The sequence below is a fragment of the Oryctolagus cuniculus genome, chromosome X, assembly GCF_051225735.1.
Source record: "Oryctolagus cuniculus isolate XC-2025 breed Fujian yellow rabbit chromosome X, ASM5122573v1, whole genome shotgun sequence".
In the NCBI taxonomy this organism is placed as follows: Eukaryota; Metazoa; Chordata; class Mammalia; order Lagomorpha; family Leporidae; genus Oryctolagus; species Oryctolagus cuniculus.
The window spans coordinates 43,263,654-43,278,821 of record NC_142888.1 but is presented as its reverse complement, the minus strand read 5'-3'; the positions used below and the strand labels follow the sequence as shown (position 1 = coordinate 43,278,821).

Below are 15,168 nucleotides of genomic sequence, written 5' to 3'. Positions count from 1 at the left end.
TAAAAGATGGCCCAAGTGCTTGGGCCCCAGCACCCACGTGGGAGACCTGAATGAAGCTCCTGGCTCCTTGGCTTTGGATTAGCCCAGCTCTGGCCATTGTGGCCATTTGGGGAGTGAACCAGCAGATGAAAGACCTCTCTCTCTCTCTCTCTCTCTCTCTCTCTATCTGTAACTCTACCTCTCAAATAAATAAAGAAAGAAAATCTTTTAAAAATAGTGATTTATTACAAGGTATTCTCTTATGTGGTTGTTAAGGCTGTCTAAGCAATTCTGAAATCTGTAAACTGTCAGTCAGAAATGGAAGATCACGGGCAAGCCTAAACCATTGGCATAGGCCAAAGCTGTTATCAACAGGCAGTAAGAGAAGATGTTGAGAAGGATGGAACTCTGCAGACAAGCTTCATTTCACAAGCAGAATTTCTTCTCTCCCTGAGGGAGCCTTCAGTCATGCTTTTAAGGACTTTCAGCAGATTCAGTCAGGTTTATCCAGATCATCCAGGATATTCTCCCTTATAAAAGTCAATAGATGGGGCCAGCACTATGGCACAGTAGATTAATCTTTGCTTGTGGCACTGATATCCCATATGAGTGCCAGTTCTAGTCTTGGCTGTTCCTCTTCCTATTCAGCTCTCTACTATGCCCTAGGAAAGCAGTAGAAGATGGCCGGAGTCCTTGGGCTCCTGCACCCACATGGGAGACCTGGAAGAAGCTCCTGGCTCCTGGCTTTGGATCAGCTCAGCTCCAGCCATTGCGGCCATTTGGGGAGTGAACCAGCAGATGGAAGACCTTTCTCTCTGTCTCTCCCTCTCACTGTCTGTAACTCTACCTCTCAAATAAATAAATAAACTCTTTAAAAAATCTCAGTTGAGGAGCTGGCACTGTGGCATAGCAGGTAAAGCCGCTGCCTGCATTGCTGACATCCCATATGGGCGTTGGTTCAAGTCCCAGCTGCCTCACTGCCAATCCAGCTCTGCTATGGCCTGGGAAAGCAGTTGAAGATGGCCCAAGTCCTTGGGCCCCTGCACTTGCGTGGGAGACCTGTTAGAAGCTCTTGACTTCTGGTTTTGGATCAGCACAGCTCCAGCCATTGTGGCCATCTGGGGAGTGAACCAATGGATGGAAGACCCCCCCCCCTCTGCCTCTGCCTCTGCCTCTCTGTAATTCTGCCTTTCAAATAAATAAATAAATAAAATCTTTTTAAAAAGTCAATTGATTGGGGTTTTGATTACATCTATAACATACCTTCATGGCAACATCTATATTAGTGACAAACATAGTTCAATCAGATTGACACTTCAAAAAATGCCATCACACTTCTCTCTTAAATGGCCGTGTAATACTACTTATTATGCTGCAATTCTTCCCCTTTTGCTAGACATTCATTTTTTTCCAGCTTTTATTTTCTACTTTATTTTATTTTCACTACAATTATTGCTCTGATAAATAATCTGTGTACATATCTCATTTCATATTGGTGCTTTGGTGCTTTTTTTGCTGTAGAATAGATACCCTAAAGTGGAACAACTAATGTAAGGATATGAACAGTTTTAATTTTTATGCATACTTTCATATTCAATTCAGGAAAAAATTGTAGAAATTACACTCCCAGCATGATTTTACAGGTACCCTTTCTCTGTCTTCTGCAGTACTGGATAGTATCTACTTGTTTCAGTTTTCCATTCTCATCTAGCAAGACTGAAATGAGTGTTTTGATATACCTGCTATTTATTTTCAGTTCTTGTTTAGTGAATTGCCCATTCATACCTTACACTCCTTTTTATTTTTTGTCTTTTTTTAGTATAAATTTGCAAGAAGTCTGTATTGGGATAGTAAAACTTTGTAAGTCATCAGTGTCACATACTTTTCCCCAGGCCATTTATTATTTGTCTTTTAATTTAGTTCTCATACTTAGTTGTACAAAACTTTAAATTTTTACTTCAACAAATGTATCTTTCATTCCTTTAGTGGCTCGTGTGTTTATCTAACCTAAGAAGATCTTTTCTCACCAACACTTTGCAGTTTACTAAATTTTCTATATTTTTTTTTAGTTTTAGAACTATAATCCATCTGGAATTTACTTATTGTATATGGTATGAGGGAGGAATACCATTTGTTTTGTTACTGGTGGATAGGCAGTGTATCAGCATCATATATTAAATAAATCATCTATTTCCCACACAATTAAAATGCTACTTATACAGAGTCCTCATATAATAACTTTCCATGCATACTTGAACTTGTCTTTATGCTTTCTACTCTGCTTCATCATTCTATTTGTCACTACTTGTGTCAAGACAATAAATACTCTTTATTACACTAGTCTTTGAGAAATGTGAAATCCTTGGGGGGGATCAATTCTCATTCACTCTTCTTTCATCATTAGCTCTTAACAGTTGTTAGATGTTTATTTATATGATAATGAAATTCATTTTTCTAGGTCCCAAACAGGTTTCATTTAAATTCTGATTGGCAGAGTATTAAATGTGTTAATATGTGAATTCTTGACATTTTTACCAAGTTTTCATTCAGGAACATGGCCCATATCTTTTTATCCAAGTCTTGTTTTATCTGCTTCAGGAAAGTGGTATAGTCTACTTCACATAGATTCTATACGTTTTTACCTCTTGCATTACTTTTGATAATCTATTTTGCTTAAAAATCATTAATTTCCTCTGGATTTTCAACGCAATACTATATATATATAGTGTATGTATACATATACACACACACACAATTTTGTCTTTTTTAAGATTTATTTTATTTATTTGAAAGAGTTACAGAAGAGGTAGAGAGAGAGAGAGAGAGATCCTCCATCCACTGGTCCACTCCCCAGATGGCCGCAAAGGCCAGAGCTGCGCCGATCCAAAGGCAGGATCCCGGAGCCCCCTCCAGGTCTTCCATGCAGGTGCAGGGACCCAAGGACTTGGGCCATCCTGTACTGCCCTCCCAGGCCACAACAGAGAGCCGGATCGGAAGTGGAGCAGCCAGGACCCGAACCGTCGCCCATATGGGATGCCAGCACTTCAGGCCGGGGCTTTAACCTGCTACGCCACAGGGCCGGCCCCACAATTTTGTCTTAGTATTTTACTTGATTCCGCAATTGTGGTTCTATCTTTTCTCATTCCTAATATTTCATATTTATTATTTTCTTTCTTTTAAAGAATTATTTATTTATTCGAAAGAATTATACAGAGAGAGGAGAGGCAGAGAGAGAAGTCTTCTATCCGCTGGTTCACTCCCCAGTTGGCCACAATGGCCAGAGCTGTGCTGATCCGAAGCCAGGAGCCAGGAGTCTCTTCCAGGTCTCCTACACAGGCACAGGGGCCCAAGGACTTGGGCCATCTTGTACTGCTATCCCAGGCCATAGCAGAGAACTGTATCGGAAGTGGAACAGCCGGGACTCCAACTGGCGCCCATTTGGGATGCCGGAGCTTCAGGCCAGGGTGTTAACCCACTGCGCCACAGCGCCAGCCCCCATATTTATTATTTTCTAACAGTTTTTGAATCAGGTTTATACTTTGTTAATTTTGATTTTTAAAAATAATTAAATCATTTAGAGTACATTTTCCTTTGAGTAAAGCCTTAACCATATCCATAGATTTTTGATGTAAAATATCCTTTTGTTCATTTTTTAGATAATTTGTGAATTCAAGTATAATTTCTCTTGATCGAGGGGTTATTCAAAATACTGTTACTACCAGTGTTTCGGATATTCATTCTAATAATAAATGTTATCTCTCTTATAAATTAGCTGTTCTTTCTGTCTTTTAGCCTGTACAATTTTTTCTTTATCCTTGACGTGCTAATTTCACTAAGTAGTCAATGTTTTGGTAGGTGTGTGTCTGTATTCTAATCCTACCTGGGACTTCATAAGACCTTTTACTCTTATAACAAGTACCTCTTTATTTCACTTAGCCAAGTTTTCTGTTCTTTTTTTAATTCAATTTTTTTCTCCTTCTGAAATGTTTTTGTCTATATATATGAATATTTTCTGATATAATTCTCTTATGTTTTGACTCATCGTTACCTTTTCTTTGCAGTCTTCTTAAGCAACATCAAATATTTCTTCCACTCTCTACCATATTTCATTTAAAAAATTATCCATTTAACAGCCTCTTAACTTTTGTTCTCATTTCTTTTTGCCCCTATTCTGTGAAATGCATCTTTGTAGTTAAGTTATTGTCTAAGTTTCTGTCAAGTTTCCATATTAAGTAGCGAATTACTAGGTCAAAGAAAATGATCTTTTTGTGTATAAAAGTTTTTTACATCTTACCAAATTGCTCTTCCAGAAAAAAAATTGTATTAACTTACAAATTCAAGAAGACAAGTTCTCATAACAAAATCATGTGCTTTTTTTATTTTAGGCTTTGAAATTTCTGAAAACCAGAAGAGGCAGGCTGCAATGACTGTGAGAAAAGTCCCTAAACAAAAAGGTAAAGCTGCTTTTATTCCCCCAGCCTCTCTCTCCCCCACTTCCACATGCCATGTGTGATATTGCAGAGCTTATCCGCCATGTGCTTGCATAGTCATATAAGCCCATTTCCATAGTGGGGTTCTTCTGGGGTGGTGGAGGATAATTCCCAGGCCCCAGCTGTCCCTAATTGACAGATGGCGAGTATATGTAACTGCTTACGGTTGAGGAGTGAATGGTGTAGGATGGACATGTCCTAGGTAGCTCACTGGGAACAGGAAAAAGAAAAAGAAAACCTCTGTTTGTCTTTATTTTTACTTAAAAACAAAGAGAAGCTTTACTAATAATTCAGAAATATAGATAATGTTAGACATTTATAATTTATTTAATAAGTAGAAATACATTAGAAATGTGTGTTCAGCTTCTTTCACTGGTCTGAGGGCACCTACCAAATCAAGAGCCCCAAATCAGAATGGAGACCTCTGACTGAACCATAAAGCTTACAAATACTTAAAAATACCTTGCACATCAATTTAAATCTGAAGAAAAGCTTTAGTTTCTCTTTCTCATGAATGAGAACAAAACTAAAGCACTCAGCTGAACCAAGGAAATGAACTACTTACTGCTTGTTAGAGAGTGCCTGTTCAGTATCAGTATCTTTATGGTTTTTTTTTAATTTTATGTTTAGGGTTCCCACTGAGAATATAGGTACTAGCAATCCCATTTCTCAGGTGAGGAAACTTAGTTTCATCAGGGTAAAATGACTCTGAACCTAAGTCAGCTTGACTCTGAACCCACTGCTCTCTGTTCTTCATGTCAAGGTCCTCCTGATGCAGCCCATCCTTGGAAAGAAGAGTGGATTTTTCTGTGTCACCTCAATTACTAATAGCTGCTTCTGTTACTGATAGCCATTGTCACTGTCCCAAGGGATAGGCATTCTTAGTGAGATCTCACTTTCCCCAAGTCCTTCCTTCTGGTTTCTCAATGGGTTTTCTGGTGCTGAATGAGTCATCATACAGAGTATTGGATTCAAGTCCTACATCTACATAAAGCACCCTTAATTATTCCCAGTGAAACTCTCTTTGATTGAGGAAACTGGGTGCCCGAGAATATCTGATTTTCCATTAAACATTGCACCTAGCTGGGCCTCTCTGATTAGACATGCCTTCCTTTCAACTGTTTATTGCTTCTTCCTCTTGAGGGGCCAATATTGGCTCTTTTCCTCATCATGGAAATGTGATTCCCTTTAGACAGGAAATTACAGCCAGCTACCCCCAATCTTTCTGAGGCTGAAATTTGAGAAATGGTGTCAGAAAGCACTCTGGAGTTAATGACAGTAATGATCTGATCTGGATTAACAAGGGAACTCTTTGAGTCAATGTCTTGTTTTCCTTAGACACAGTGGTGATTAGATAATAGCCTTGGTCAACTAGAGAAGTATCAGGCTGCAAAAGGGATACTGTCCTAGCACCCTGCCTCTGTTTCCTGGAGACTCAGTTTCTGAGCTTCTCTCATTCTGATTTCTCTATTGCCCCCATCACACTGGCCTCTATAGTAGATTGGTACATTTTAATCCCAGCTCAGGTACCCTCAAGCATATCTGAGACTGTCAGGCCTTTTCACTAAGAACACTTCAAACAAACATCTACAGATAAACCAATGAAAAGGTAGTCCTGCTATGTCACTCCAAGACTTTGAGTCAGGTTCCTTCCCTACCCTGTCTGGTCTCCAGGTTGTACATCTCACACACTGTCTTGACTCCCAGTATCTAAACTCTGTTTCACCTAAACAACTTTCTTCCCTTAACAGCAATCTTAAAGTCTTCAGGGGAAAACACCTAATTTTTAACCTCCCAGAATTCCTTTGAATTGTTTCTCATATTTCTATTTCTGATATTCAAGACTCTCTTGTTACTCCAGGGCTATGGTGATTAATATATTTTAAGACTCAAGGGTGCTACACATATGGAAGTGGTTGTCAGATTTAGGAATTCAGTAATTGCAGTGTATACATAGGGGAAGTGTAAAGGAATTCTTTCAGCTACCCATGAAAGCTATTTGCCATGATCCTTCTTCCATTTATTCCTTAGAAATGATGGAGGCATTGTTAAGATTTCTTCTCTGAAGAGGTAATTAGTCTAGTGTCCTTCCAACCCCATCTGTAACACCTTGGGATATTATCAACTCAATGTACTGCTTTGCTAAGGGAAATCCTGGTTGGGAGAACAGCAGAGAGGATCCAGTCTAGTTCCAATGAAGGTGTTCTCACTTCACCTTTGCCTATCATAATGTCTTGGTTTTGAATATTGATAAAACTTCTTAGGAGTTAGATGCAATTCCAAGCCTATCAACCCAATCCAGTCTGTCAATAATGAGCTCTCCAGGACCATGAACACAGCCCCATTTTCAGAGGTTTTAGTGCCTGATCAAAATCAAATAAATAGCCTAAAATAGCCAAAACAATCTTGAAAAAGAAGAAAGTGGGAGTAATCAATTTATCCAATTTCAACACTCATTATATAGCTGCAGTTACCAAGAGAGTGTAATTATGGCAGAAGAATAAACATATGAGATTGACAGAACAGAACCCAGAAATAGACCTGTACAAACATGTCTAACTCCTTCTTTACAAAGGCACAAAGAACATTCAGTATAGAAAAAGTAGCATGTTCAACAAATAGTGTGGAAGCAATTGGACTTCCCTGGGGTGTGTGTGGCGGGGGAGATAGAGAAAATAAACCTATACCTTATACAAAGATTAACTCAAAATTAATCACGGAAGTAAATGTAAAGATACAGAACTCTTAGAAAAAGTAGGAAAAAAATCTTCAAGATCTAGGGCTAGGCAAAGAAGTTTTTTAGATTTGACACCAAAAGCTCAAACCAAAAAATAAAAAATAAATGATGATGTGAATGTTGTGAGAGTTGATAATCTCTGGGAAAGGTGCTATAAATAGGATTAAAAACAAAAGCTATAGGATAGGAGAAATATTTACAAACCACATAATTGGAAAAATATAATTGTCTAAAATATATAAAGAACTCTTAATAATTAACAGTGTTCCACAGGGGGAAATCTTGTTGTTGTCTTGGAACCTTTGGAACACATAAAATCTGTTTATAGTCATAAAAACGTCCCTAACAGTAAAAATACCAAGCATTCTAGTTAGAAAATGGGGTTCAGAGATATTTCACTGAAAACAGCATATGGACAGTAGTTAAGCACATGATAAAGTGTTTAACCTCATTAGTCACTGGAGAAATACAAATGAAAACCACAATGAGGTATTGCTACACACCTATTAGAATGACTACAAAATGGTAACAATACCAAACGCTGACAATGATACAAAGAAAATGGGTCATTCATACCTTGCTGACAAGAATGTAAAATGGTATAGCCACTCTAGAAAATAGTTTGTCAGTTCCTTAAAAAACTACCATACAACCTAGCAGTTACACTCCTAGAAATTTCCCCAAGAGAAATGAAAACTTGCATGCATGTAAAAGCCTGTCTATATAGCAGCATTATTCATAATAGCCAAAGTTGGAAACAACTCATGTATCTTTCAATGAGTAAATGATTAAACAAACTTGTACATCTATACCATGGAATATTACTCTTGAAATGATGTAGTTTACAAGAGGGCCAGATTAAGAACTAAGGAAGGTGTTGAGGGCAGCAGAGATGTGAATACAGTTATAAAAGGGTAAAGTGATCCTTGTGGTAATAGAAATGTTCTAAATCTTGATTACATTTTATAGAATTATCAATATTTTGATTGTGAAATTAAAATTTTACAAGATGTTAACACTGGGAAAACTAGGTAAAAGGTGCAGAATCTCTTCGTACTATTTCTTACTACTGCATTATGATCTATAACAATATCAAGATAAAACATCCTTTTTTGAAATTTAAGAGGAAGATTTATTAGAGTCAGAGACCTCCAGCCAGAGTGGCATGGCGGGGGGGGGGGGGGTGGTTCAAGAGAAGCAAAACCTGAAGGGTCTGGTAGTACTGGAGTTTTTAGCACAGTTTTGGGGAAGGAAAAAAACTTGACATTCAGTTACAAGGCTGGGACAAAACCATCAGAAGACCTAATTTGCAGTCTTATATCCTATTTGGCTTGCTCATGATAAAACAAAAAGAGCCATCAGAAGGGTGGAATACCTTATTTACTATAAACTGGCAGCTCAGAAGGAATCACCACTCCCTTGCTATTCTCATGATAAGATTGGAAGCTTTCAAGGAGTGGGCAGGCAGGCAGGCACTTTTGACCTTGCTAAGGATTTTGCACCCTCAGTTTCCACTGGGACCACACTGACTCACTTAACTCATCTGACTCCTCACATTCCCCACCCAGAAGAATGGACCCTAACTTCTGTTAGGGAAACTGGGTTATGACTGCTCTGGCTGCTTCATGCTGAAAAGGGGCATCCTTGAGAATGACAATCAAGACAGGGTTCCAGCAGGAAGTGGCTTCTCAGCAGGAGGTGGCTTCTCAAGGGGGATGCAGTGCCTGCTTGTACAAACTGCTTCCATCCGAGGTTTCATGTGCATGGCCACCTAGAATTTCACTGTTTCAAGTCCGGAGAAAATGAATCTAACAAGCAGATTAAACTCACAGGATCTAAAACAAAGGACAGAGTCATTATTAGAGGACCTAAGAAAGGTGCTGTCTAAAACCATGAGCAAGTTTTCCAACTGATAGGCAAATAGAAACTGATAGAAGGGACCTGATAATAATCAGTTGGGTTTTAAGGTTTAACCAGGTAGGAGGACCAGACCTATCTGTCTCTTCACATGGGGTACCAGAAGAGACATCATAAGGGAGGTGTGAACCTTCTTAGGGAAAAACATTTTCTTTTTAAAAAAATTAAATTAGCTCTCCCAAACTCCCTATCTGTTATCTCCATATTGTCTATTGGCATCTAGTACATTCATATTTCTGACACCATCTTTCAAAACTAACTCTTAGAAAAGAACTTGATCCTTCTGACAGAAATGCCACTACTGATGGTGGCTTAATCTGATACTACTAGGCCAACGGGGTCAAATCATCAAACAAAGAAGCAGTAATGTTGGAATTTCAAACATTGGCTAGTGAAGGAAGCAGGTATTTGGAAGCTGAGATGCCATCTTGGCATGTGTAAATAATGTGCTGTGTGCCTCATTCTGTTCTTTTCTGAATATAGATGATTAAATTTTGAATTTTAAGTCCCTCTGATTCCTGGAATCCTCCATTTTACTTTAATGGTTGTGAGCACACAGAAGTTGAAAAGGTCTTGAAACTTATTAGTGTCATTGATGCTGTTCCCACAAAAGGTCAAAAATATATTTCAAGTATGCCTTGCTTTCTCTGAATCGTATCTTCTGGTAGTGAGTTTGTTTTCTTCCGCAGCTACAAATGTCCATTCCCTATTAAATGCAGGTTCATCACCCTCAGCTCATACTAAGTCACTTGTGTCTCATGCTTTTAGAAAACTTCCCCCTCAGCACCCCCACCCAGACCTGCCCTAAAGTCAATAGTTCTTACCAGGCTTTTTTTTGACATTTCCAGGGCCAATTCGACAGGGGAAAAAAAACCAAAGCCATTTGGAATTAAATGGAGTTTGTTTTGTCCTTTGCAGGACAGAGGTGGAGTTTGGGAGTTTGGGATTTCTATTTTTCCCTCTTCCACTCTTTACTGAGGAAGGGGAGGATCCCCTTTCTCCTCTCCCTCAGCCAAGCATTTGCGAATGTCCTTGCAGCCCTGCAATTGCTCCAAATAGCCTTTCCCCAGCATCCTCTACCCTCAGTTGTGCTGGTCTGGACATGCTCTGTTGTGCCCTGTGACATCACTGCTTGATATTCTATTGCTTTCACTGTGTTTTAGGTGTTGTAGAGGGATCAAAAAAACAAACAGAAGCAAGAGAGTGTCAGAGTATGATGATTGTAGAAAGGACTTCTGTTAATTGAAACATTCTGCAATAGGACTGTTTCTTCTTGAAAACAGCTCTAAACTGAGAAGTGAAATAATGTGTGTTCTAGCCCTTGCTTTGTAACTAACGTATAATGTGATCTTAGGTATGACATTTCTCTCTAGCTATCAGTGTCCACATCTATAAAAGAACTAATAACAACACCTTAAATTTTGTAGTGATATCTGAGTAGATGGAGAAGTGTGTGGTGTTGTAGTAACAGCTGTGCCATTCAAAAATTGGTTAGGGAGAGAAATTCTCTCCTTGATTGAGTTACAACACAGTTCAAGAATACCTTATCAGAAATTCTTGAAATAGATTTTGGGATTTTTCAAATTTTGGAATAACTGCATGGATTTTATCCCTAATCTGAAAACACTCCAACAAATGCTTAATATGTATCAATTCACACTCTATGCTTTCTTGGCTTGTCCACTCAGAGTGCTCACTGTGTAATTTGAAAAGCCTTTTGTGACTTAACTTACATTGTCTCTCTTTTGATCTCCCATCTGCTCTAGGTGTAAACTCTGCCCGCTCAGTTCCACCTTCCTACCCACCACCGCAGGACCCGTTAAACCAGGGCCAGTACCTGGTCCCCGATGGCATCGCTCAGTCGCAGGTTTTTGAGTTCACCGAACCCAAGCGCAGCCAGTCGCCATTCTGGCAAAACTTCAGCAGGTTAACCCCCTTCAAAAAATAATACCTACAGGGAGGCAGATAATTTTAAAATAAAGTAAATAAAATTATATTTATAGATGGACCTTTTTTCGGAGAAGCACTGTTGAAATTTATATATACATGCATACATACATATATACATATATATGGTCATACACAGAGACTCTTGAGTGTACATGCACACACACATGCACATGCATAAACACACACACAAACACACAAACACACATACACACACACATAGAGAAGGACCAAAAACGTTTTCTGTTGTTTTTGGGAAGTAAAATCTGTAGTTGATAGGAAGAGGTACCAATGACTTCCAAACATGTGATCCCTTCTTAAAAGTTTTCAGTTCTTACCTGTTCCCCTCCTCTTTTCTTTCAGAAATTAACATTTCTATTTGTTTCTTTTCTTGTTCAGATAATCTCTTTGCTCTCCTGTGAGTGATTCACTGACTTGTCATTATTACCATAGATGTATTTGTATTGTTTTTTTTTTTTCTTTCCTGATGATACTGATGCTGATGACTTTTGAATTTCATTTGATGTGGTGGAGTTTGGGAGTTTGGGATTTCTATTTTTCCCTCTTCCACTCTTTACTGAGGAAGGGGAGGATCCCCTTTCTCCTCTCCCTCAGCCAAGCATTTGCGAATGTCCTTGCAGCCCTGCAATTGCTCCAAATAGCCTTTCCCCAGCATCCTCTACCCTCAGTTGTGCTGGTCTGGACATGCTCTGTTGTGCCCTGTGACATCACTGCTTGATATTCTATTGCTTTCACTGTGTTTTAGGTGTTGTAGAGGGATCAAAAAAACAAACAGAAGCAAGAGAGTGTCAGAGTATGATGATTGTAGAAAGGACTTCTGTTAATTGAAACATTCTGCAATAGGACTGTTTCTTCTAGCACTGGGGATTCCCATGGTATAACACTGCTGGGTCATTGCAGTTTTGCATCTGGGAGTTAGTTCGAGCCAATTATTCTTTTTCAAGCCGCCTTTGTTATGAGTTTCCTCCTAGGCCTGTCTCCCCCCGCACTCCCAGCCCAGAAGATCTGAACTGGAAGCAAAGAGGTTGAGACTCTGCCTCCTGAGGGAAGGATTTATCTTCCCCACTCAGTACCAAGTAGGTGTAAGGTAGAGCTCCCTACAGCAGTCATTTCAATGTCCTGTTCACCCCTGTTCCTATTTGCAAATTTTTAAGGCAGAATTTATAGGAATCCATGGAAGGGTTCAAGTCAGAACCTGCTTGACCAAGATCATTAGCTGCCTGTCAAATTATTGAGAGTCCAAGGCTGACAGTAAGCCCTTTCAGGAAAGAACAGGGATGGGCATGGAAAGAGACAGCCTTGACCCAGACGTTGTACTTGCAGTTCCTACCATCCAGTTGTGCAAAACTTCCCCTATTGTTAGTAAATTGCATGGACAATCTTCCCACTCTTCTTCCTTCCATCCCCTGTCTTCTTTCTTCCTCTAGCCCTCCTAACGCAGGAGGATTTCTGGTGTTCACATACTGACAGCAGTTCTGGCACTTGAAGGGCCTCATTCCAGTATCCTCCCATGCCAGGACATTGAGGCAAGTGAGTGAGGGGCCTAGGGGATACTTCTTCTCTAGACAAAGAGTCTGAGACAGACACTCTACCCTCGGACTCATTTTTGGTAGGCTTTCCACTTGGCAGAACTAACTTCTTCCACAAAGAAGCAGGGTCTCTATGGGTGTAGGAGTAGCTGTCTCTCCTCCCTATGTGGCCCCTTGGCATATACAGACCTTGAACAGCCAGGAGAATGGGGTATAAATGAATGAGGATGGGCCCTGCTGTGGAAGGCAACTCTACCAAGGAATCTGGAGATTGTAAGTCTTCCTTGGACCCCACAGGAGACTTCATCACCAAAAGATCTCAGTTTATCAAGCAGCAGCCATGGCTACATGAGGAATTCAGCTTAGCTGGCTTTTTTATTGCCTCCTGACTCAGACCAGGCCCTATCCAGCCTGGAAATCTTTCCTCTGTGGGAGTTAAATTACAAGCTCTTAAGGCTTCCATTTCACCATATCCAAGTCAGACTTGTAGAGTAAATCAAGGATAAGCCTCATCTGGGCAGAGGTCAGGGCTCGGGACTGGCCACCACTGCTCAGCACATAACCTAGCTACTTACACTCCCTTGGCAAGAGACCTGGTATCGAGCACTCAGGCTAAAATGTCCTCCCTGGCAAACAGACTGTTTCAGTAGCTGTGCAGGCCTCCCTTTAGTGTACCCTCCCCCCTCACTTTCCTACTTTCCACTCCACCTCACTAGACTTGGCTTTGATGTGTTTCTCCAGGAGTTGGAGGCACATCAGGAAGGGATGCTTGGACAAGTCACTGGGCCTACAACACCTTTTCACTCCCCTCCCACCCTGAGGCCTGTGCCCAGGGCTCCAGATCAGGGATATTAACCTCTCACTCCCTATTTCTCCACCCAACCCACTGACAATACCAAATGGCAGCATTTGTGAAAGCAACAAGAAATCAGCTTTCTGTTGGTTGGAGTGTCCCCAAAGCCTATGGCAGCAAAGCAAACCTGTGGTCAGCAGCCCAAAAGGAATCCATTCATTACCTGGGCTCAGTGCCCAAACCTATGTGTCCCCAAAGCAATGCTACTCCCAAGAACTTGATAATTCTCCTCTGTCTCTGCATGGCCCTGAGCTCCCATTTCCTCAACTCAATGAGGCCTGGATTTGCTCTACAAAAGGCTTTGCTAGTGTGTTCTATTGGCCCTGCTGTGGGGAAGTCTTAACACAGAAATACAATTCTTTCTCTCTTCTTCTGTCCCCCTCTCTATATGTGTATATCTCTAATGGGTCTATAAGGACAGCAACAAGAGAGTTCCAACAATTCTAGTGTGAGGCCAATAGTGATCTTTTAGTGCTTTGGGGGTGGGGTGGGCTGGGGTGGATGGATGGGCAACAGTGAATCTGATTACCCCTGCTGCTCTGCATTTGCCAGTTTATTCTTTTGTTTCTTCTATTTGACTGTTTGACCCTGTCAAACAAGTGTCAAAGTTGTGTGTTTAAAAAAATGTTTAACAAAAAAAGATGTTGTAATGACACAAAGCCTTATGAAAATATTTATGGAGTTCAATAAAAGAAGTAAAAAGACACCCTCCAGGCATAGCTCTTGTGCCATTGTGTGTGTGTGTGTGTGTGTGGTACCTGTTTAGCTAGCTGCAAAATAGAATTTACCTGGTGGGGGAGGGCTTACAGCAGTCCTGTTTTGATCTACTAGCAGTGCTGTTTCATTCCCAGGTATCCCATTAGCTATCTTTGACTTTCTTTGTCCTTTCTCAAAGAGTAGACCACAAGAATGAAGTTTGAACCTGTAACTGGGTACTTGCAAATTTTCTTTTTATAGGATTGTCCTTTATGTCCCCTGGCCCTTTGACAAGACTTGAAGGCCAATTCCTGATTATGCTCCTTTGCCTCGAAGATAAAAATTCAGTATCTGCCCTGGGCACTTGAGTGCTTAAAGACTGCCTTTAGAACCCAGCCAGAGGCCATAGCGCTCCAGAATCCCCCACTACAAGTACCTCTTTACAGCTTTTGATCTTGTCTCCTCCGAAGTAGACACCTTCCCATCTGTCCCTTTGAATGGGTGGAATGGCCTTACCATTTTTTCTGTCATGGTGTCACCTGACTGAAGATGCTATCTTGCTATCTGCTGCCTGCTAGGCCTGCATGTTGTGTCTTATGATGCCTTTCAGAGGCCCAGTGGTGGGTCTGCTCTGGCACTGTATCACCTGCATCTCTCCAGAGCAGCCAAACACTGACCACAATGATGTACATATTTACTAAAAGGGTCCAGATAATTGTGGTAAGCTACAGAGTTGAGAAATGAAGCAGATGTGTCTCTGGGTTAGGGTGCGAGCCCTGTCTGTCCAAGCCTTGGGGATGCCCCCTGAGTGGGATTTGGGCAAATCAATAGTTAAACCAGTCCTGTCCACCTTTCCTTTTGCACCATGTTTGGGTACTCCTCATTTAACCCCCTCCTTTGCTTTCACCACCCCTTTTTCTTTGCCTTGAGGTCTGCCATCTTTCCTCATCAAAATCAGCCAGCCTCAGCTCCCAGCACATTTCCCAGTCCCAGCCTCCT

At 40.6% G+C, this 15,168-nt stretch overlaps 1 protein-coding gene across 15 annotated transcripts in view; it reads left to right on the top strand.

The window, feature by feature from the left end:
- ARHGEF9 (Cdc42 guanine nucleotide exchange factor 9) overlaps positions 1-14,179 on the top strand; it is a 407,314-nt gene extending 393,135 nt beyond the window's left edge. For 13 of the 15 annotated variants that reach the window (XM_008272701.5, XM_070067439.2, XM_051827736.3 and 10 more), the window contains 2 exons: positions 4,365-4,433; positions 10,890-14,179. In XM_008272701.5, coding sequence (XP_008270923.1) covers positions 4,365-4,433; positions 10,890-11,071 — 251 coding nt within the window. In that variant the 3' untranslated portion in view covers positions 11,072-14,179. The remainder of the gene's footprint in view (positions 1-4,364; positions 4,434-10,889) is intronic. The other 2 variants (XM_008272702.5, XM_089323751.1) reach the window with 1 other exon arrangement.
- The last annotated feature ends 989 nt before the right edge of the window (positions 14,180-15,168 follow it).